At 47.4% G+C, this 23,753-nt stretch overlaps 2 protein-coding genes and 2 long non-coding RNA genes across 6 annotated transcripts; 3 read left to right on the forward strand and 1 right to left on the reverse strand.

Moving 5' to 3' along the window:
- Positions 1-489: 489 nt before the first annotated feature.
- On the forward strand, positions 490-2,658 carry LOC120709376. The gene is made up of 3 exons (XM_039994999.1): positions 490-861; positions 949-1,098; positions 1,811-2,658. Exons 1-3 carry the CDS (start codon positions 599-601, stop codon positions 2,532-2,534), a joined length of 1,137 nt encoding a protein of 378 aa, XP_039850933.1. The 5' UTR covers positions 490-598; the 3' UTR covers positions 2,535-2,658.
- Positions 2,659-5,100: 2,442 nt separating this feature from the next.
- LOC120710850 lies at positions 5,101-5,433 on the reverse strand. Its single transcript, XR_005690027.1, has 2 exons — positions 5,293-5,433; positions 5,101-5,168 (listed from the first exon to the last, which is right to left on the reverse strand). It is a non-coding gene; the product is annotated as an uncharacterized LOC120710850 (long non-coding RNA).
- Positions 5,434-7,272: 1,839 nt separating this feature from the next.
- On the forward strand, positions 7,273-13,271 carry LOC120709377. The gene is made up of 3 exons (XR_005689656.1): positions 7,273-8,032; positions 9,881-10,021; positions 12,909-13,271. It is a non-coding gene; the product is annotated as an uncharacterized LOC120709377 (long non-coding RNA).
- A 3,132-nt stretch (positions 13,272-16,403) lies between these two features.
- Positions 16,404-23,467, forward strand: LOC120709378. Of its 3 annotated transcripts, XM_039995001.1 has the most exons (10): positions 16,404-16,826; positions 17,517-17,869; positions 17,966-18,022; positions 21,111-21,235; positions 21,449-21,528; positions 21,597-21,723; positions 21,851-21,937; positions 22,021-22,169; positions 22,976-23,051; positions 23,178-23,467. In XM_039995001.1, exons 6-10 carry the CDS (start codon positions 21,696-21,698, stop codon positions 23,312-23,314), a joined length of 477 nt encoding a protein of 158 aa, XP_039850935.1. In that variant the 5' UTR covers positions 16,404-16,826; positions 17,517-17,869; positions 17,966-18,022; positions 21,111-21,235; positions 21,449-21,528; positions 21,597-21,695; the 3' UTR covers positions 23,315-23,467. The 3 variants fall into 3 exon arrangements, with proteins under 3 accessions (XP_039850935.1, XP_039850934.1, XP_039850936.1); XM_039995000.1 differs by lacking the exons at positions 16,404-16,826; positions 17,517-17,869; positions 17,966-18,022 and adding an exon at positions 19,704-20,673; XM_039995002.1 differs by lacking the exons at positions 16,404-16,826; positions 17,517-17,869; positions 17,966-18,022 and adding an exon at positions 19,714-20,673 and having other exon boundaries at positions 22,024-22,169.
- Positions 23,468-23,753: the final 286 nt, after the last annotated feature.

Consider the following 23,753-nt stretch of genomic DNA (forward strand, 5'->3'; position numbering starts at 1 on the left):
TATATATACACACACACACACACACATATAGAGAAAGATCTACTCCATCGATGATCGTAGCTAGCTTGTTTTAGTGGTTGCTATTAGCTAGTAGAGCTCTAGACGACGATGGGTCGACACAATATAATAATTAATGCACGCCCGCAGCAACTGCACTAGTTGGGCCGGCCTAATATATATGATCAATGGAAATTAGTATTATATATATAGTATGCTGCTGTTGGGTCAGTTAGTCGTCGTGTTAATTATTCTCTGCCGCTGCATGCGCAGCTTCAGATGAGATATGATGAGATCATCGTGCGATCAAATTAATTAATAAAGGGCAACTGCTGCTGCAATAATATATTGATATAGATATGGCCAGTAGCAGTAGATCTCTCGAGGGTACATTGGTCTTTTACCATTGGTAGCACTCGCTTCTCTTCTCCTCTCTTCTCTTGTCTATATATAACGCAGCAGGCAGCTATGGCCTGTGGTAGCGCTCGCGCGGCCAGAAGCCTTCGCTAGCAATTCCATCTTCTTTGAGAGGGACGGAGGCCGGCCGGCCGATCGATCGATCGAGCCCCCAGCAGGTAGCAGCTGCACGTAGGAGAGCGCCATGGCGGAGGAGCTGCATCAAGTGCCGCCGCCGCTTGGCTACTTGGAGGCGGATGATGATGGACCTCTGCGCCGCCGGGACCGGGAGTCCATGGTGAACAAGCTCATCTCCACCGTCTACTCCGGGCCCACCATCAGCGACATAGAGAGCGTGCTCTCCTTCACCGGCGGCGGCGCCCATCATCATCAGAATATTAATCAGCTGGCTGATGATGCCATGGATAACTACAGCTCCGCCGGCGTCGTCTCCACCAGCCCACCGGTGTAAGTATATATCATCCATCTTTCCGATCCATGTATATATAATAATAAATTCACCTGTATGCGTGTGCTGCTGCGTCGTCTTATTAGGGTTTTCTCCCCTAAGACGGAGGTATTGAGCAAGATGGAGAACAAGTACACGCTCAAGATCAAGACCTGTGGGAACGGCCTTCTTGCAGAGGATGGCTACAAATGGAGGAAATACGGGCAGAAATCCATCAAGAACAGCCCCAACCCAAGGTACTACTATACACATTTAAAGTAGTATGTAGCTATTAGCAGTGGCTCCGATCATCATATCCAGCGAGCTACCAAATACTACCAGCAAATAAAGGACGAAGAGGCAAGTAGTAGTATAGCTAGCTGTGCAGCACTGGCCCTGCGCGGCTGCATGCCACTAGTATACTACTATATCTAGTTATCTTTCCCAACGACTGAAAAAATCTCATTGCCATCAAGCTAGCTAGCTAGCTAGTGCAGGTATAGCAGCCTAATTAATTAGTGGACTTGAAAGATCTTCAAAGGTAGGTGCGCGTGCCTGCTAGGATATCGTCGGATTATATATTCATCCCTCCTACTCCATCATATATATTAATTGCTTTATATAATTGGATGCAATCTAAAAATGTTGTACTAGCTATATATGATATTGATTGTGATCTTGAATAAAAAAAACTTGACCCGCGGGGGAAAGACCGCCCCCACGATATTTTTTAAAAGAAAACCTCTCATGCAGGCTATGAAAACCCCGAACCCCTATGCCACTCTTACATAGGGGTGTCGCGGTCGTCTGAATATGTGTATATATGTTTATGAGATGGTAGATGGAATAATCAATGAATGAATCAGATAGAGTTGATGATCGATGAGAGATGGAGTATATATACAGAGAGAGTACATTAAATAATATAGTAATAATGCACTGCTGTGTGTGTTGTTTGCGTGCATGCAGGAGCTACTACCGTTGCACGAACCCTCGGTGCAACGCCAAGAAGCAGGTGGAGCGCGCGATGGACGAGGCGGACACGCTGCTCGTCACCTACGAAGGTCTCCACCTGCACTACACCTACTCCCACTTCCTCCTGCAACACCAGCAGCAGCAAGCTGCTCCGGATCCTCCTCCTGCACGGCCACCAGCAGCAGCAGGAGGAGGAGGAAGCACCAGCAAGAAGCCCAAGCTGCTGCAGCCGCGCGGCTGCCCAGCAGCAGCACCCATCATTGACGACGACGACGCCGCCGCCGCAGCAGGAGACCTAGACCTGTTCCTCCTCCACGGCGGCGGCGGCGGCCGCAGCAGCAGAAGCAGCCCAAGCAGGTGCTGGCAGCATGCTGCAGCAACCTCACCAAGAAGAAGAGACGATGGACTGACGATGCCGCTAGGGGTGTTCCCTCAGCAAGAAACGGACGAAGACGGCTGCGGCTTTGTTGATCATCATCGTCGTCGTCAGCATACCTGCAGTAATAATAATAAAGGGGGGCTGCTGGAAGACGTTGTGCCGCTGCTTGTCCGGCGCCCCTGCAGCAGCACCAGCACCCCAATTACCATCAGCCGCAGCTCCTCGCCGCCGCCGTCCCTCTCGACCACGACGACGGCGGCGTCGTCCTCCGTCTCATGGAATAATAACCCAACGTCGCCCTACAGCATCGACATGGCCATACTCTCCAACATCTTCTGAATTCGATCGCACCGCCAAGCTTGCAGATCGACAACATCTCTAGCTAATTAATTATATATAGTCTTGTTTGTCGGGCCTCGTATGTACCAGCTTCTGTTTTATATATATCACAATTTAGACATCAGCATCAGAAAAACGCCCAACAGGCAGCGAGCATTTCATCGAACATGTTCTGGGCGCCGGCGGTATTGCGAGCTTACCGACCTGCTCCCCGCGCGCCCTGTTCACAAATACTTATGCCGGAGGTGCACAATAAATTAAATCAAGGTGAATTTCTTGTTCACCAGTTTATTATGTCTGTGCCGCAGCATTGCCCGCCTGCATTAATTTGATTGTGCTAGTTCTATCTATTGTTGCAAGAATCGATGTGTTGTGCGTTATTTCTAAAGGCTGTAACATTAAAAAAAACTTCCGTGACCAATAGGGTCAATCTAGAAAACAACAGTAGCAAGTAGCAGCTGCAACAAGAGCTGAATATGCAACAACAATCCAAGGACGCATATCCAAACAAAAGCTAAGTTGCCACTCACGACCCATATATAACAAGCTATACCAAATAATAAAAAGTGTAGAACAATTAGCTCATAAGGACCGCTATCATATAACCACTCATCAACAGACCTTGCTTCCCAAATTGGGTAAAAGTGCTAGTCCTTCCCAAAGCTTTAATTGAAATGGCGCAACGGATAGGGGATTCAAATTCATATTGGTTCATTAAGCTGACAAAAGGGACTATCCACTAAAAAAAAAAATCTGGTGATACATGACGTTTAAATTTCATCACAGATCACTAAAAAACCGTCATAAAGCTGTATCTATGACGATCTCAAATAGCGTCATGTATCGAGCGTCACAAATCACACCTCGTGACGTTTCTTAAATTTTCATCATAAATTGTGTCGTGGGGTTTCTAGGGGACCCACTGCCAGGTGGCGGAGCGCACCCACCTATTCCCAGAGAGGGAGTACTCGGGAAGGTACTAGGCGATTGGGCTGATCTAGCTTCGAGACAAGCACACAAGAACACACGATCTAGAGTGGTTCGGGCCGCCGGGCCGCCGGAGCGTAATACCCTACATCCACTGGGAGAGGTATTGATCTTGGTTGTGTATGAATCTATCCTCTGCCGGGCCTTGGCTTTTTCCCCAGCCTGAGTTTTTCTTCTAGCGGGCGCCCCCTTTTATAGACCAAGGGGTGCGGATACATAGGACGTTGGGGCCCCGACAAGTGGGCCCAACGTGACTATGCAGCATACTGCGCAGAGTATTTAAATGGCTACAGTGGTTACGAATCTTTCCTCCGATATGCTTCCATGCCCTGCTGACCCTCTGACGAAGGGTGGTCTTCTCTTGTCCCGTCAGCAAGGTGCCCGTTGGGGGAACGTAGCTTGCGGCGTGACCTGTTGAGGCTATTATGTAGGTGTCATAATGGGTGAAGCCGAGCTGTCGTATCCATCTGTTATGGCAGACTGACAGGCGCGGTGTGGGCGGCGCCAGCAGCCCCACTATGCATCTTGGTAATACGCGATCAATAGTGCCCCCTGGTCAAAGAATCGCCTCGGCTTCTGCTACATCAATGCGGTCGTCCTCCTACCGCAATGAATACAGCGGTAGGTGAACCTTAATATGGAGACCAAGCAGCTTTATATACGTGTCTGTGCTTGCAGACACGTGGCGGCTCCGGACCACCCCGAGGCGGAGTGTCGATTCCTTCCCTTGGCGAGGGGTCCGGTTACTATACTGGGGGTCCGAGACCCCAAAGGGGGGTCCGGGATTCCGCGGGGATCCGGACCTCCACGGGTGGTCCGGAGCCTCCGGCTGTTCGGGCTGAGCGCCTGCTTCTTCCGGAACACGTGGTGCTCCCGGACCTTTCCCAACCAGAGGACGGATCCGGGACCGTTGTCGGGTGAACAGGGCTTCCGGACCGCAGGGGTTCGGCTGCTGGACGTAGTTAAGGATAACTACAAAGCTCTACTTGCCTAGACACAGCAAGAGGGGGTACCCCAGTCCTGGGGTACCGGCAAATTGCTTGATCCATGACGTTTCGAAAACGTCACAGAATATCCATGGCCCCCGAAGCCCAACCCAAGCCCATTTTCTATGACGAAAATAAACGTCACAACAGTATAATTGACGTCACAAATTCAATTGCCATGTCACGCATTGATGACATGGCGGATGACGTGGCTGCTGACATGGAGATGACGTGGATGGCAATGATGACATGTAATTTGACGTGGCAGCTGACATGGCAGTAACATGGAAAGTGGTGATGACATGACACCACATGGATGCTGACATGGACAACAACGTGGCAGCAGGCGCATGAGCCAATTTGGGCCCCATTTACATAGCCCATATAAACAACATGATCATTTCAGCCCAACCCAAGATATATCAACAAAAAAATTAACATCTCATCACATAAATAGTTTAATTGAGCATTTCATCACATACAACATCAAATCACTTAAAAGATTTTCATCTAGAATTAATTGCAATGAGCCGTATTTGAAAGCTAACATGCTATGACAATCTGTACATAAGGTGTATCATTTCTCTTTTTTCTGTAGAGGCACTCAAACAAATTCGATGCACTTGGTTCTTGATCTTTATACTTCTCTCGTCCATGAAAACTACAAGCGTGCAACAGATTTAATATTTCAGCATGGAATCACATTCTAACTTTGGTTTCAATCTAGCAGAAAATCTGATAATATTGCAGTACTAGCCCCACTTCCCATAGTCATGGCCACTTACCATCTATATTCAATTTTTTCAACAGCTAGGACTTTGAAGGAAAGCACAACCCTAAACGCCAGCAGCAAATGAGTTCCTTTTTGGCCCATACTTGGTGAGGAGCAACCACCTAGGAATAAGCTATTGATGTTGCATCACTAAGCCAATTAAGCTGCCCCTGAAATAATAATACCAACAAGTGATCACAGTTAGTCTCTGAAAAGTAACTCAAGGAAAAACATTACAGTTACTTAGACAAAGTTTATGTAGCTAGCCTTGCTAACTAGTTCCATCTGAAGTGCTAGTTGCAGGTATTTTACTTCTGAAAATAAAGTAACACAAGTAACATAGGTGAAAGAGCTACAAGCTGACCAGAAAATGACTAAGATTTGAATATAACCTAACTTGGAGGCAGCACTAGGACTGCATGACAACTATGGCTTTTTCATGTTCATCCGAGTTTCGCCAATTGTTCCTACCCCTGGGAAAAAAACAAGCAAAAAAATAACGGATCAGCACCACAAACTGGTTCTATTATAACAGTGGAATTAATGTTGTACACTTAATTAAAATACTATGCTCGACAATTGATACTAGTGATAAAAAATAATCCATTAGGACAGGCAAATCAAATGTTCTAGCACGCCAAATGAGACCTGCTACACACAAGAGTACTGCTATATCTACAAATAATCAGAGCTTAGTTCAATCAAAAAGCATGCATGACAGGAATTAAAGTATTTCTTAGCAACAGACTTCACTAGCAATATTCATACTCATACTCCAATGCTATTTCTGCATCAGAAGAAATGAGAAGATTGACTGAGCAACCAAGCAATACTCATACTCCAATGCTCCATCAGGTAGAATCAACTCATCCATCTCTCATTCAAACGAGCACCGACTACCTAGGCATTGTATCAAACAAGCAGCATGCAGGCACCATACGAAACAAAGACGCCACCACGACAAGCAGAGGACGAAGCCCTCAGGACAAGTGTAGCTCGTCCTCCCTACTTGCCGACTCCAAGGATGGATGAAGCACTAAGGGCCAGCGACGAACCGTGGCTACGGGCCCACCGCGGCCAGCAGAGGCCCGACGGGGCACACGAGAGAGGAACCCCAACGAAAAAAAGAAAAAAAAAGCAGATGAAATCGCGAAGGGGGACAGAGGGATTACCTGTGATGGTGGAGCCTCCGGCACACCTGCTCAAGCTGCGCAAAGCAGAGGGGAGGGAGGAGGAGGATGCGGAGATAGGGAACAAGGCGACCATCGTTACTGGGAGACGAATCTGAGGATGACGACGATAGCTGTGTTGGTGGCAGCAAGAGGTCATGGATCTGCAGCTTTTGCCATAGATGGATGTGGGGAGGCGGCTCGGGTGGCCGGGTGGCGTGGAGATCCGGCGCCACCGGATGGGGAGGAGATCCACCACCGCCGAATGCAGTGTCTCGGCGGCCAGGCGGAGGTGGAGGCTGTAACATCCCGGATTTTTCCGGAATGTTAATAAGTCGAAAAATGTGAAATTCAAATTTTTTTGTGGCAGTGCTGTAATAATTTCATATAAGTAAGAATTCTTTCTCTCTAAAATTCCTAGTAATTAAAAACCTTGTTTGAATTAAGGAAAATATTTTGCTAGTGTGGGAAATATTTGGAGTTACCCGGATTTATTGCATCTACCTTGTTTAATTTGAATTCGTTTCGGGTTTATTTCATTGATTGAACTTGTGTGGAATTTAAATTGAAGTGAGCCCTTCAATTTAAATTCTAACACCTAACTCCCTAACCGGCCCAAAACGCAGCCTGCTAAACCCACCAGTCCGCTAGCCATTTTCGGCCTGCACTCGTCCGGCCCAAACCTCTTCACGCAGCCCACCCCGGCCTACTGAACCTCCACGGCCCAGCCCAGCACCATGCCACTCCCCTTTTCCTTCCTTGAGCCGCTGACAGTAGGGGCCCGCTGGTCAGGCGCCCTATTCCCTTTTCCCCAACCTCCCGACGCCGCCTCTGCCTTCCCGAGCCGCGCCGACGCCCCGCGCCATTCTCCGCATCCGCTCTGCAACAACAAGGGGAGCCGGCCGCGCCCACGTCACCCACGCGCCCCGCGCCGTGCCCTTGACCTCTTTTGCCTGCGTGCAAGCCCGACCCTAGCCCCGCGCCAAGCCGCCCCAACCATTCCTCGGCGTCCGCGACCCCTATAAGAGCCGCCGCAGCCACCTCGCAAACCCTAGAAGCCCTCGGGCTCTTTTCTTTGTGCGCCGCCACCAAGGAAAGGGAGAGCCGAGAAAGGGAAGAGAAGAAGAAGCAGATGAAGAACGGAGGGCCAAGGAGGAGAGAAGAGGAAGGAGGGCGCTGCGCTGCTACGGCCGGACCCGAGCCCGCCGCCGCTGCCGACCTCGACGTCGCCTCCGCGCCGCGGTGGAGGAGCCGTTGCTCAGGAACGCCGCCCGAACCAGCAACACTATGGCCGTGTCCAAGGAGAAGGACGCCGCCGGACCCGACGCCGAGCGCCACCAAGCCAGCGAGGAGTACCTGCTGTCGCAACTCGGCGCCGCCGCTGGGCACGAGGAGAACGACGCCGACGCCAAGCTACCCACGGGACACCACCGGATCGAGCAGAAGCACGCCGCCGCCCGAGCTCGTCACCACGCCGGCGCCCCCGATCGACGACATCGACATTCCAGCGTAGCCTGCATAGCACCAACACTACATGGCTCCACCTCGCCTCTGCCTCACCCTGTTCTCCTTCGACTTGAGCCGGTAGGTGCTGCTGCGTCCCGTCCAGCCCCTCTCCTTGCTGTCCGGTGTGAGCTTCGCGCCACCGATGAACCATCCGGAGACAACCATAGGTCTTTCCCCGTCCCAGTTTTACGTTTACAGGGGCCCGACGTGCCGCCGCCACACCTTGCAAACCGCCGACGCCCTCTCGGCCAGCTGCCAGGCCAAAACCTTGGCCTTGCCTCGCCGCGCCGCTGCCTGACCTCGCCGTGGCCGCACCCGGCTCGTGCACATGCCTTGCTGTGCAAGGCCGGGCCTTTCTGCCCCCTTTGCACATGCACGCCACGTTGTTGTCTCGTTTGGGCACGAACCCAACCACGTCGCAGCGTTCGCACAAGGCGAGCCCTCTCGGGCATTTCGTCGAGCACTCACGGTGCGCACGACCACACAACCTATAGGTGCCCGTGACCTTGCCTTGCTGCAGGACCGTCGCCTAGAACGGCCTAGAATGCCGCCCTAGCGCCTTTGCACTCACACCCGCCACCTACGACGCGGCCGAGCACCCGCGACTACCCTTCGGCATTCTGCCGACTCACGCGCACTCGACGCGACGCAGCTGGCTGGTTTGCCGCGTCGCCGTAGCATTCCACCTCCGCCTTGTTTCCCTTGCCCTATTTTGGCCCTGGCCTTGTGCCACTTCCGACCCGTCACGTCGCCCTGGATCGGAATGCCCGCGTTCCGCTCGCGAACCCGCTCTGGAGCCTCACCGAACACCAAGCCTGTTAACCCCGCTTGGCCCTTGTCTCGCCGCGCCGTGTCTCGGCTTTCCGAGTGTCAGCGTGTGCATGAACTCAGTTCACCACCGCACGTCCAAGCCGGTCCCCTAGCCGTGCCCTTCGGCCACTTTCGCGCCGCCGCCGTTGCCTAACCTCGCCGCCGCCGCCGTGGCCACACCATGCGTGCGTCGCGCGGGAACGCGCGCGCTGGCGCTCGAGGCTAGGCCTTTGCCCTTCCTCGCCGCCAAGTCCCCGACCTCGCCTTGCGCATTCCGGAGCACGCCGTAGCGCTCCGCAGCCTGAAGCCTCGTCTCCACCTTGACCTGCCCGGGATCCGCTCCGCCGCCGTCGCCGCCCGGAGACCTCGCCGCCAGGAAGACCTCGTCACCGCCGTCCTACTCTGCTCTGCCTCGGCACGGAGACCACACGGAGCTAAGCCACTCTAGAACGCACGAGCCGCAGCTGATCCTACCACCTCTGACACGTGGGACCGGAGCTATCAGCGAGATGAAGGAGAAGAAGAAAAAGCAAAGAAGGAGAAAAGAACATGAAGACGGGCCGCCATACCCCGCCGGCCCAGTCCGCCAAGCCGAGCTGAGTTCCCGGGCAGTTGAGCCGGCCCGTTCACCTTGAGTCGTTATCCGAGACGACCTAGTTCTCGAGCCAAGCCGCCAAACCGTGTGGGCCCTACTAGTCAGTGACGCAGCATGTGGCTGACATGTGGGCCCAGCTAACCCCCTGGCCGTGGCCCCAGTTGACCTGTTCAACATTGTCCAAGTCAACGCTGACATCATTAACAGCCATGATGACGTCAGCATGTGGCTGACTTCCTTGCTGTCGTAAGCCTGACACGTGGCATGCCCAGAGGCTGCCACGTGACTAACTATGTGTTTTCCTTTTTTCGATAATCATTTAGTAATTCCAAGAAATGCTTAGTCTTCGAAAATTCTTAATAATTTAACCGGATCCCTAAAAATTATGAAACCAGTTTCATAATTCTTATAAAATCATGATCTACCCGATAGAATAGGTTTTGTTGTGAGTTGGATCTTATTTGAGCAGTTTTGTGCATTCTTGCACTTTGGTCCTTATGTTTATACGTAATCACTACTAGGTCCTGACGAGAAGAAGTTGATCGACGTTCCGAGCAACCAGCGGATCCAGAAGGATTACCCCGACACACGGAGGATCCAGAAGAACGTACCGGATGACCAGAAGATGTCAGAGACCGAGGAAGGTTACGAAGACCTATCAGGTTCACGCCCATTCGAGATTGAATACATATTAGGCATTGCTTGCTAGATACGCTACGCTCCCAAATTGAGTGTGATGAGATGAGCTTGCATAGCCATTTATTTTACCGTATTCCTTGATTCCCATACTTAGAAATGATTTGTTGTATGCTATTGCTACTATGAGTGAGATTTGGGGTATGGGAATATATGATATGATTGTCCTTGCTTGCTGGAAGTTGCCTCCACATATATGGGAGTTGGTGATTAGGTTACAGCGGGGGTGAGCAGACCCTTTTCTCTGATCTTCGGATCGAGAGCCGGGGATTGTGTGTTGGGAACGATCCTGTGAGCACCTGTGATGGGTGACGAGCACCTGTGGCGGGCGCCAGACTGTTCCGGTGGGAACTTTAGTAGAGGTGTAGTTATGGAGGAGATACTTGTAATGGGTATCGATTGCAGACCGTGTTGACGGAATGCTAACTTGGACGAAGACACTCGCCTCGGCTGGATGAAGGACTTGACTTTGTGGCCCTAGTGACGGAACTATGTCAAACGTGCACACCACTTATCCTTTATGAGGGGGGACCCAGCCCGAGCTAGCTATGCGCGGCACCATTACTGCAGGAGGATAGTGTTTCAGTGTCAGGGGGAGAGGGCAGGACCCTATCGCCCCCGATCGTAGGATCCATGAAGATTCCATTCTAGATAGCTTCATAGCCCCGGGCGACCTTCTGCGAGAGGACGCGCCCCAGACCGGGAGTAGGATGGTGCCGTAGCCGTTAGTTTCATTGACTGGTGCCTCGGAGAAAGTCGGCTGATCCCCGGCTGGATTCGGGGCGAGTGGGTTGTAGGATCAAGAACACCGACTAGAGGGGGGGTGAATAGGCGGTTTAAAATCTAAAACCAACAACACTAGAGAAATTTAATTAGTAACAAAAGAAAGCCCTATGTCATGCTACTACTATCTCTAGATGGGTTTGCAACCTAGGGTGACAAGATACAAATCAAGCTCTAGTAAAGTAAATTGCTCAAAGTAAAAACAAGAATTAAAGTGAGCAAGAGAGGTAACCAAGCTTGACACATGAATTTATCTCGTGGTGTCGATGACTTGCCGGTCACCCCTAATCCACGTTGAGGTGGATTCGAAGAATCAACCACTCCTCTATCAAGAACCTCTTGATCTTGAGCCGGCTTGAATCAAGGAACCGCTCCACACCTCGATTCCACTAGAGTTGCTCTTTACCACTCCGGTGAGGTGAGCACAAGACCTCTCACAACCGAAATCGGGGCTCCTCAACAATCGACTTGGAGGAGCTCCACGAAATCCTCTTCTCCAAGCCTTCTAGGGAGCGGCAACTCCCAAGAGTAACAAGTCGATGACGCTTGCTTGAAGTTTCCCTAGTGCCATAAAGCTCAAACTCTTGATGCAATGCACTAGGAAGCCCTCACACTCTCAAGAATGCAATCTCTAAGCAAGTGTGTGTGAGAGAGGGATGCCTTAGCTCTATAGTGTCAAGTATGCAGTCCAAATGGCCAAGAGAGAGACCCAATGGCCGGGCATTGGGTATATATAGACATCCCCTCAAAAACTAGCCGTTACACTCTTTTCTGCGAAGTCGCAGACCGTCCGCTGTTCAAAAACCGGACCGTCCGTAGTTATAAGACAGTGAGTCAGAGTGCATTTAATACGTGTCAGAACTAGCCGTTACAGCCCTGGCGGACCGTCCGCTCCCCAGGGGCGGACCGTCCGCAGTTAAGTGTTCCACACCACCAGAGACGAACATCGTCTCTGGTACAACTTTGAAATTACCCGGCAGACCGTCCGCGCCCCAGGAGCGGACCGTCCGCCGTTCATCCTTGAAATCCCCCAGAGACAACAATGTCTCTGGTACAAATTGTCAAATAGTCTGCGGACCGTCCGCGCCCCAGGGGCGGACCGTCCGCAGCACAGATATTAAGCCCAACCAGAGAAAACACCCTCTCTGGTACATTTTGAGCTAGAGAGGCGGACCGTCCGCCCACCTGGGCCGGACTGTCCGCCAGTCACATCTAATTTCCACCAGAGCCAAATAAGCTCTCTGGTACGGGTGCGGACCGTCCGCGCTCCATTGGGCGGACTGTCCGCACTTGTGCAGTCAGCTCTCAAACTTGTTTGTTTTTCAAATCTTGTCAAAGCGTCGTTAACCCTCATGCATGCACCTAGACATTTTGAGCAAAATGGCACTAAAGACCCGTCAAGCACGAGTACACAACCTCTCTTGATAGTACGGCTATCTATCCAACAAATCCGGTCACTTTTCATCCACTAAACGCCTTGTGACCGGTAAAATACAAAAGCCCTATTTTATACCTTTGTCTTGAGCCCGAGCTTTGCATATCATCTCCAAACTTCACACGTTCACAACCAAATCCCTTTCATCCGTGGATCAACCTATGCTCATTATCTCGAATGAAATTGTTGATCCACAAATCATTGTCATTAATTACCAAAACTCGAATTAGGGGCCTAGATGCTTTCATGGTTACAGGTGTACATCCCCTGCAGGGTGAAAACTATACGTATAGCCGCGTACTCGGTCATGTACAACTCTGGATCTGGCCCCACAAACGTAGTTAGATCCATATTTACTTTTCTACCTCCCTCTAGTCTACTTTTCCTTCTTGGTAGTAGCTGAGGTGCGGGGAGAGGGAGTTCCCGCACCAAACTTCGGTAGTTTGGTTGTAGCGGAAGATAGGAGACCGAGAGTCCAGGATGCCGGAGCTGCCGTGTTGAAAGGTGTTTTGGATGACTTATATTGCTTGTATAGGAAACCATAGACTATCCTTGGCCTTATCTTTATACTGTTTGCATCCACCAAAAGTTTGCATGCGGATGGTGACATGAACCTATCCCGTCCTTGGGGATAGCCTGATAGATGTAGGATCAGAGTGAAGGAGTCGACAGAACGACAAATGAAGAAGATGTGAAGGATGGCCCGAGCTACACTCTGAGCTGCCTGTGGAGAGGATTCGTGAAGATGAAGTTTGCCTAGAAAACTAGATATCGTTTCCGCTTTCTGTTTGTTTTTTTAGCCCAAGGGGTTTGTACTCTGAGTTTCGTAACACAATCCTTCGGATTATGTAATAATTAAATCCATGCGTTGTTGTAAACGTGAGTCATTTCTATGATATTCGATTGAAATGAGTTCTGTATGTGATAGCTACTGATCCAGGGACTATCACGACGATACAGAGAGTCGGGTTCACCTTTCGGGAACCCGGTCTGTTTCAGAGGCGGAGGCGGATGAGGAGCGGCGGATCTGAGGGGGTGGAGACGGGAGAGAGAGGGGGTGGAGGTCGGAGGGTGCGTTAGGGTTTCGAAGGGATGCAGACGATTTATACACTGTAGGATAGAGCTCGGCCGTTGATCTGGATCCGACGGTCTGGCACGAGAGTGGGTCAAATTGTGCCTGCTGATTTCGAGATTTGGGCTGCATCGAAGTGGTCAGGGCCCATGGTTCTGTCTTATACTTCCCTATTTTGTTTTTTTCATTTTTTTGTATTTTAAGGCAACCTTGTGAAGGAAATTATAAAAATATTTATCTTGTTCGTGTAAATATAATTTTTATATGTAATAGAATTATAATAATTTATTATATAAGAATTTAAAAATTTTGGGAACTGATTTACTATTTTCTATTACTTAAATGAATTTCTACATGTTTATAGAAAGTAATTGCAAATTGAACTATGTATACCTCAAATAATATTAAAAAAATTAAATAAAGCTCATACTTTGAATAACATGTTTTGTTACAGCTCATATCCAGAAATACATGAAGAATTTAATTGTTTTGGTAGGGGTAATTTAACATTTTATCCTAAAATTGCCATAGAATAATTGCAATAATACCTAAATTTGATCAGAAAATTTTATAATTTGACATGACAACATATTTCAGATCCATAAACTTAAGATAAAAGTTTCAAATAGTTTTAATAAAGTATGGTCATATGTTGTTCACAAATTGATACATCACTCACATAGTTTCTAGTAATTGAAGCTAAAGTTTGAGATTTGAACACCTCATAACATGATTGAACTCATATGAAGCTCAATTTTTGACACCATCTTATCTTGAGCATAACATTGGGAAATATCAAGTTATATTAGCAATTATTATTCAAAGTTATATTTTTTCTATTTCTATTAAGTTGGAAGAAAACATGTCATACGGAAAAAATTAAGACATAGCAATTAACATACAAACAAATGCTATTAAATAAAATAACATGATTTTAGGAAAAAATAGAAAAAAGAACTACCAAATTTGGAGTTCTTACGAGAGAGTAATACTAATTACAAAATTTAATTCTAGATTAAAAAGAAAAGATGGATTGCATATCTGTTTCTCATTGTAGAACCTCAGTACTATCATATACCAAGATGTGCTCAACAACAGCACAAACAGGGCACAGCACAGTGGTGTGGCGCTTGACTCTCAGCTCCTAAGACCAAGGTTCGATTCTCTTTGCCTCTTTTTCTTTTTAGCTCCAAAACCAGCTGGGCTTGGTGCAAACCAACAGGGAGCGTGGGAGAGATGAGGCGAAAAATGTTGGTGCAAACCAACAGGGAGGGAGGGACCGAGGGAGAGATGAGGCCCAAAGGGAAAAATGAGCTCGCCCAGAGGAAAATGAGCCGACAGGGAGGGAGGGAGAGATGAGTCCCAAAGGAAAAAAAATGAGCTCGGCCCAGAGACAAGGGAAAATGAGCTGATTTTTTTAGTTTTACTACCAGCTGGCCCAAAAAAATATTGAAATCGGATAGAATGGTTTTTTAATGGAAAAAATAAAGTCAGATTTTCGTATGCTATAAAAATTTATAAAAAAACTAAATAAATCTGAATTTAAGCTTGTATAAAATATTATAAAACTTGGATGCATATGTGAACTTAGTATCTCACGTTAATTCATGTGTTCATGTTAACTATAACATATTTTCTTTTCACCATTATGGAGTGAGCACCATATCAAATTCGTAACGATTTCTATTTTCATTCTATGACGTTTTCAGAGGTTTGTCACAGAAACTAAGCCTAAATTAGAGTCCATATGGGCTTTTTGCAAATTTGTGACAAAAACTCATAAATCGTCGTAGATCTCGTCTGTTTATGACGGTTTTTATAAACATCACAAAAATTTCATCATGGATCAATGGATTTCTTATAGTGATGGGAGGATGTGTCAAGCCGTGGCCTAGCCCCAAGCTATCGATGATCACCTAGTGCTATCAATTAACGTAGGGAACGTACGCTACTTCGAAGCACTTGTCTCGTCGCCCGGGCTGCCTTCTCCCGGGAGCCGCTGGCTGCTTGGCCTTTCAGTTGGGCGGCGGCCTCCTGTGCAGCTAGCTGTGGCAGGTGGTCGGAGCTAGCTAGGTGCTCTGGGGGCCCGCGGCCGTGAACTCCACCGGCGCCGGCGGTAATGAGGTGTCGATTTAGCGCGACGTGGCGTCGTAGCGAAACGCTGGGAAATGGGAATGCTCGCTGAGGACGCTGGGTGAACGGTTGGTTTGGCTTATAGCCTTTGCTGGAGATCCAACGATCGAGCTTTGGAAGGCGATGTGGGCTAATCACGATTTGAGTTTCCGTCCGTAGGAAGTTGATAACGATGATGATGAGACTAATCTATACTAATACCTCCGTTTCAAATTGTAGTTCGTTTGATTTTTTTTACCATAAATTTGACTACTCATTTTATTCAAAAAAATTGTGCAAATATTGCCAAATATAAGTCATTCTTGAAGATCTTATATTGATAAAGCAACCCACAGCTAAAAAAGTGATATTTTGCACAAAATTTTGAATAAGATGAGTGGTCAAACTTAGGGTCAAAAAAGTCAAACGTCTTATAATTTGAAACAGAGGGAGTACAAAGATCGAAAACAACTGAAGATGTTTCTCACCCAAATCGGATCCACCTTACCCCATCAGGGTGGAGGAAGGTGGGAGTGGGTGTAGACCCATAGAAACTGCGAGTTAGAGAGTGTTTCTGCCAAAATCCAATTTTTTTTCACCCACCGTGGTTGTACCCGCTCGGGCCCACAAGGTCACCAATGGGTTTGCCGTCGCGAGCAAGCAAAGTCCTGAAAAGACAAAATAATCATTTTGGTCCTTCAACTTTGCTCTAAGGGTCAAGTTGGTCCCTTAACTTTTGAAAAGACCAATTTGGTCCCTCAACTTTTATTTTTAAATCAAATTTGTCCTTATACTGATGTGATGCTCCATAATACCATGATACCAGTGGCGGAGGGCCCAGTGTGGCGAGATGTGGCGCTCACCATACCTCGGCCCGGCCCATAGTGGATATACACTGCATCGGCCCATGAAGAAACAACCCTAGCAGCCGCAATTCAGTTCGTCCGACAGTCCGAGTCGTCCCCACTGGCTGCGCACTGAGGCGCCGCGCGGCCGACGCCCTCACCCAGATCCCGGCTCCCTGCAGCGGCGCCCTCGCCCTCCGCCCCTCCGGCCCCGGTCCCCGAGTCCCCGACGTGCCTGGGCACCTCGCTGCCTCCCCGGCTCCCTGCTGCAGGCTGGCGTCCGCGGCGGAGCGGGCCTACGGCCACAGCGCACACCGACGAGAACACCTGCCTGGACGGGCTCGCCGCGTGGACGCCGGCACGCGCGCCGCCATCCGCGGCAGGGTCACCCTCGTCAACGCCAGTGCTCCCTTCAGACGGGCGACACAGGTGCTGATCTCCTCCGAGCGAGCCCGAGCTTTCATAGGCATGAGTCGCGCTTCTTCTCCCTACGTCCTTCCGCAAGGCACAAGTGTACAACAGAGGTAAGGCACGGTGTAGATTGTAGAGCATTGTCTTCCCATCTTTTTCACGTAGGTCTCTCCTGCCTGCTTCATGTTCGATGAAATGCATAAGCCATATCATTTTTGTATCGCTGGTACTTTCAGGAGAGCAAATTGGAAGCTCGTGCATGCTAACATCACTGATACCTATTTGTCTCCTGAATTGAAGATATGCATCTGATTTTTGTCAATTTATATTTGATTGTGCTATCTCCTGTTTTAGCATTGCTATATCACTTTTAAAATTCTATGTGTCTATGAAGGATCCTAGATTGTAAATCGTGCCTTCCCTTTATCAACCGTTACCGCTTAGCTTCCAGATCAAAATGTTAATCAAAGGAAAATAATAAATAGTTGGATAGAATTTCTGTGCAATGGGGGCTATAGACCGTGGTTTCTGTTCAAATTCCTATACTAGAATTTAAATTGCAGCTCAATTTTATTGTACACATCAAATCCATAAGAATATATTCTCATTTGCATATGAAAAAAAATGCATATACTCATTATTCCCCTCCCTTCCATTGCCTGCAGCTCCAATTTTAGCCTCTCAAGATATGTATCCAACTTATTGTCACTTAATCTTGCTCCTACTGTTTCTTACCTGGTACTACCTGTTCATTTTGTTTCTCCATGTCCCCAAACACATTAATGAATATGCATTATTTTTAGAAAGTTGAGGCATTCAGAGCTTGTTATGACCTTGCAAGCCTAGCAATGAAAATGGTTGAACTTAAGAGGCATGAAATATTTCCCTTGGTTTATCGCCTAATTGAGCTGCCATTGCTGCTACTAGTAGCAACTGCATCAGTTGAAAGAGCATTTTCAGCCATGAAGATTATTAAAACTGAGTTGCGGAACCAGATGTCCGATGGTTGGCTTAATGACTTGATGGTGGTGTATATTGAGCGGGAGATATTTAAAGGAATTGATCTTGAATCTATCAAGAAGGCTTTTCAGAAGAAAAAAGATAGAAATATGCAATTGCCAAAGTCTCCTAGACGCAACTAATAATAAATATACCGGTATAACTCTATACTCTAATTGTGTATCTTGTATTACATTTAATATTTTAACTCTAATATTTCATTACTAATTTATGTTTTCTCTTTGTTTGATAGCTTTTTTGGTCCAATTATTGATTTGATGCGTACTTTACGTGTTTTTCTTCATTTGAGGTACTTCTAAACCATATTTTTGTTGTGAACTTTTATTTCCGTATAATATTTGAACATAATCTAGTAATCCACCGCCACATCTAAAATTTTCGGCGTCCTCCGCCACTGCATGATACATATGTGAAAAATCATTGTTACCATTAAATGCATCCATCCCTCGGCTTCCGCGCATCCAGTTCCGATGTAGGCAGTGATGACGCTGTCTTCGAGCAATCCATTTGACTCTGCCGACGGCCGTCGGTCCGACGCACTTTCGAGCCTCGTCGAGCTGCAGGTGCTGTGTGATCTCTAGTCGGTCGCCATCCACGCACGCTACTGGCTACTGCTGCTCCCAAAACACCTAACGCTGGAACCCGACACCGGGAGAGCCCTGCTCACCTGAGAGGTCCTCCTTGGCACGACAAGGTGGCGGACAGAAGGTAGGGGGCGACGACGGCTGGTGGTGGTGGTGGGTGGCTCGCCTTGAGAAGGGCTCAAACGGATCGCTGATACAGTGGTGAGGCTGTGTGCGCGAGGAATCGAATAGGGATTAAGCGAGGATGACGATTTTTGGTGCCAAGATGAACTTGGTGCATGGGGATGAACTGACAGGAAAGTAAACAGATTGGCCTAGGGGTTTTTTATTCAAATTCTTATCGTCATCCCCGAGCCACCTTCAGGGTGCTTGCTTGGACGTGGACGAGCTGCAAAATCAACGTGCGGAGTACCTTGAATTTGCTCGTGAATTCACCTGGCTCCTCGAGAAAGAAGATAAGGACATAGTAGCGTTCTGAATTTACTGAATGCAAGTACACTGAAACCGAAACTTGCAGCCCTCGATTCTCCAGATTTCATTACCGAACAATGAAATCTCCTAAAAGAAAAGCTGTTGCTCTGACAAATGTCTACAACTTTTGTTTCAGACACACCTTAAAATTCTGCCTCTAACTTGATCGAAAATCGCTCTGAGCATGTCAGATTAATATGAAATTGAGAGTTTCAGTTACTGCTCAAATCTACTATGTTTGGGTCCAAAGATAAACCTCCTGTTAACCTCCAAAGTATAGAGAGTTAATAACGTTTATTAAACCCCTATTCCTGCATCTTTAAACCTCAAACGCTTAATTGTTTTAGCTCCGCTCTTGTTACAATATGTTTGTATCGGTCTAAGCTACGAGTAGGGGTGGTAAAGGGCCCAACATTTTGAACTAGAAAATCTAAGGATCGGGCCCTAAAAGGGCCGGGCTCTAAACATATGTATTTTTGAACTAAAAATTTTAAGGGTTTTATTGGGCTGTGAAGAGACCATTAGGGCCATGGCCCATTACCACCCCTAGCTACGAGACGTCTATTATGGTACATGTTTTTAAGGTTTAATCTAATATTAATATAATTAATACATAATTCAATGTAATTTTAAATTAAAAACTAATTAGTTTTTCAAATTACGTGCGTGCGTCTAAGGCCCCGTTTAGTTCCCAAAAAATTTCACCCAAAAATTTTCAACTCCCCTTTGAACACATGTATGAAGCACTAAATATAATTAAATAACAAAACTAATTACACAGTTTGGATGTACACGACGAGACGAATCTTTTGAGCCTAATTAGTGCATGATTAGCCATAAGTGCTACAGTAACCCCACATGTGCTAATGATGCGGTCAAAGGCCTCAAAAGATTCGTCTCGCGGTTTCCAAGTGAGTTCTGAAATTAGTTTTTTAATTAGTGTTCGAAAAGTCTTCCCGACATCTGGTCAAACATTGAAGTGACACCCAAAATTTTTCAAAAAAACAACTAAACGCGCCCTAAGTAATCTCTACTCCTAAAAAGTTTCAATTGGTGACTCGTCCGTCGCCCCCAGTCGGCCTCCTCCTCGTCAGTCTGCCTCGCATGAAATTGGAGACGTCCGATCGCAGACTTAGGCCCTGTTTGGGACCGTGTACGTGGGCCGCGCGTTCTGCCAACCTCGCTCGCCAGAGAATCGGGATTCTCTCCGCGATTTCCGATTACGGATTCTTAGTTCAAAAGGCTGCCGCATGCTGAAGCCGCGATGGAGGTAAGCGCGACGAACGCAGTCCGTTTGACGGGATTTTCTTGCTTCTGGCGTTCTGATGGCTGAGAATCCGTTTATAAGCGGAAACAAACAGGACGCCAATGAACGATGCTCCGGAACAATCGCCGGTAAACAACGAGAGCCCTCGGATTCCGTCGTCAAACCAATGAACGATACGAACGCGATGCCTTCCCCTCGCGCCTCCCCTTCACGCCGCCGCAGCCCTCCGCCCAACGCGCGGTGCCGCTCCGCCCCGACGCGCGGCCCTCGGGACGCCGCCCCGCCGCGGGCGCCGGTTTGCGGCCCTCCGCCCCAACTCGCGGCGCCGCTCCGCCCCGACACGCGGCTCTCGGGACGCCGCCCCGCCGCGACGCCGACGCACGGCCCTTGGGGCTCCGGTCGGGGCCCAACGCTCCGCCCGACGCGCGGCGCCGCTCCGCCCCGACGCCTCCCCCGCGCTTCACCTCAGAGTTGAGGAAGTTGAGTTCCAGCCGCGGTAGGAGCAGCGTCGGAAGGCGAGGGGAAGTTGAGTTTAGCCTTGGACCAGCGGATGTCCACCCCGCAGCCGTCGACTCCCTCGACGCACACCCCGACGCGCCGTCCTCAACTGAATTCCTGGTACGTCATCTTCTAATCCATGGTTGTAGTCGTCCAAATTGTCGTTAAATCCGCAAATGGGTGATTGAATTTATGGGTTCAATTGATGCTCAGGAAAGGCACAGCATGTGTTGCGTCCATGACCATTCCTGATTGGCCTGTTTTTGATCCTGAAATAAGACCACATCGTGCACTCCCAGTTTTCTTTATTTTAGATTGGCTATTGTTCCATGTTTTTTTACATGTAGACTGGGTACTGGGTGGTATGAATAAGATGGTTCAGGCATGACCTTACCATTATTCTGGGCAGAGATACTCCATGACCTAGCCCTGGAAAGGATAACCAGCCATGACAGTTCAATGCCTCTGTTTTACATCATCATCTGAACTGAAAACAAATCTGGTTAAATTCTTCTAGCATCAATGCCTCCATGAACCATGTGATTTTCCTTTGACAGATTGTATTCAAACAAGTGCTTTGAAATTCTTCTAACCTGAATTACTGAAGCTACCATTACAGAATGGTAGAAAGGATGATTGAGTTTCTCTCTAGCTCAGCCAAGCTACCATGTGAGTTACTGAGGTGAGCAATTTGTCACTATTTGCGTATTTGTGACAATGTGGTAGCGACAGAGATGCAAGTTAGATCAATTTTATGAATCTTTAATTTAGGCTGTCAAAAAAAAACTATTTCAAACTTTACCCATGCTCCAAAAATCCAGGTCCTGCCTTGCTTGACATTGCTTTATTGTTTTTTCCCATCACCAATCAAGTGAGCAATTAATTTCGTATACAGTTTCCAGGCGGTCTCTGGGAATATGGATATTGCTCCATTAAAGCTGGACATATAATGAGCTGATAGCCGATTATGACAAGGTAAATTTTGTGTGTGTTTTGTATATGCTAACTTGGATGAGTTACATTGTTATGTTCCTGACTGGTAGGAGAACAGCACGGCATTGACTGACTTCAAGCGAGTTTGGAAGGCAAAGAAATTTTCTTATCTCTATGAAGGCAGACCTAAGACAAACTCCAATTTTTTCATGCAGTCCCTCTTTCTGCATTGTATTGGTATGTGTTGGCTTCGTGGAAAAGCAAATTTCTGAACTGAATTCGCATTTGCTAATGAACGTTCTTTTCTGCCACTTCTGAACTATTTTTTATTTAATTGTGCACCATGTCATTTGACTTCTCAAAGTTCTCTACACCGAAGATTTGCCTGGGCTTTACTGTCTGTCTGAGTGTCAGCCATACAAGCCACAGTTCAAGGTTTACTTGTCCCTTGGTAAGGCATATATTTTTATGCCAATAATTTGGTGCTTCTGAAACTGAATGTTAGTACACTGAAACTTTTTCTCTGTTGAAAAGCAGAGGAGTGCAGGCAACTGAAAGGTTTTGTTGTTATGGCTAAGCAAAATGGATTGCATCTCGCGCCGGCACTTGTCAAAAGGATGTGCAATAAAGGCATGTTTTTGTTTGGCTACATGAATTCGCTGGGTGATGACAGTGAGAAGCAGGTAAAGGGGAATTGACTGCATTGCAGAATAAACGAGTCAAATTTCGCTGTGATAAGTATGTGATTTTTGCGAGTGTTAAGTCTAGCATTAGCATTTGTATTTTCAGTAAATTGCACCAAAGAGTGCTTAGATTATTGACACAACAACATGAGTTTTTATATGATTTTTTGTCCTCGTATTAGTGTTTCAAGTATTTTTCACCTATGGATATATGAATAAGATCAGTGACATATTTTTCACCTCACTGATGTGCTTGCGCTTTCATCAAATTCCTCCGCTAGCTACACCCATCTTGCATGTTGTTCTACAATGTAGTTTATTTGTTATCTTCTCGTGCAAACGAGACTATTAGTATTCCATGCAGATATTTTTCCTGCACTTTTATATTGCAGATTGTTCGTAAACACCCAAGCAGAAAGTTATATGCACATGGACCCTGGTATGTTCTAATATATTTAGTTCTACATATACACTGTTTTTATAGTTCTTTGTCCTATCGTTGCGACACTGCATTTACACTACTTCATGATTTGTAATTTGCACACTCCCTGTGAGTCTATAATCCTTCCAGTTTTATGTTTGAACACAATCTCATTAAGATGGACCTGTGCTTCCTCTTAATTTCCTTAAGGACCTGTGCTTCCTCTTAATTTCCTTAAGGCCTGATTAGAGAATTGTTATACTGTGTTGTTGGGTTGGAAATATAACAGAATAACTTCAAGGGCAGCCTGCCAGTCGTTCTTTTTGTGATGAGAAAATTTATGCAAATGCACTTCTATTACTTGACATATTTCTTGTACCTCCAGGGTGCGGAGTTTGAGCTTGATAGCATCAAGAAATTGTCAAAGGAGTATGCTGAAGCCAAAGAATTGGCTTTTGCAGGTGCTTGGCCCCTTGTTACCTGTGCCTTACATTTTCTACATGTGTGCGCGAATTTCGAACTTTACTCACTAGAGCACTGGTTTGAACCTGCTGCTATCCGATTACCATTACTTTCCACCTTGACAGAGGCAGGCCAAACCGTCAACATTGAAGATGCTAAGCACATCCTTCAGAGTGATAAACTGTTGGGTGACAAGATAGATGATGAGGCCGTCAAAGAATGGGATGCTCAGAAAGAATTCTATGAGAGAACAGGACAATGATGAATCAGGAGAGTACATCACGAGTACGACGACTTTGATGGGTTGCGGTGTCTAGGTTGAATTTGAGATTATATTATATCAAATAATTTGTGAAACCTTGAACCAATTGTGTTCTATATCATGGGAATATTGGTATATGAGGTTATAATTTTTGCCACCCGTTGCAATGCATGGGCACAAACCTACACCGTGGCCGGCTTGTTGGCGTGGCTGGCTGGAGCTGCAGTGTTGCTGTAGCTACAGTACCCTCATATTATGCCTTCCCGTAGATCTTTGAGCATGTGCACTAACCATTCGCTACAGTACCCATCTGCTAAGCAAACAGCCGCTACAGTATGTATTTTGACTCAAAAATCAACTGCGACTGTGAATCAACCAGCCGGAACCAGCTAGTAAATAAAGGGATCGATGGGCATTTGTGGGCTGTAGCAGCATTTTG

Source organism: Panicum virgatum, chromosome 5K (assembly GCF_016808335.1).
Source record: "Panicum virgatum strain AP13 chromosome 5K, P.virgatum_v5, whole genome shotgun sequence".
In the NCBI taxonomy this organism is placed as follows: domain Eukaryota; kingdom Viridiplantae; phylum Streptophyta; class Magnoliopsida; order Poales; family Poaceae; genus Panicum; species Panicum virgatum.

Coding starts and splice junctions, on each gene's coding strand:
- LOC120709378 (XM_039995001.1), top strand. CDS start 21,696: ATGCAGTCCCTCTTTCTGCATTGTATTG. Junction 21,724..21,850: donor CCTCTTTCTGCATTGTATTG/GTATGTGTTGGC, acceptor GACTTCTCAAAG/TTCTCTACACCGAAGATTTG. Junction 23,052..23,177: donor CAAAGAATTGGCTTTTGCAG/GTGCTTGGCCCC, acceptor CCACCTTGACAG/AGGCAGGCCAAACCGTCAAC.
- LOC120709376 (XM_039994999.1), top strand. CDS start 599: ATGGCGGAGGAGCTGCATCAAGTGCCGCCGCCGCTTGGCTACTTGGAG. Junction 862..948: donor GTCTCCACCAGCCCACCGGT/GTAAGTATATAT, acceptor TCGTCTTATTAG/GGTTTTCTCCCCTAAGACGG. Junction 1,099..1,810: donor AAGAACAGCCCCAACCCAAG/GTACTACTATAC, acceptor GCGTGCATGCAG/GAGCTACTACCGTTGCACGA.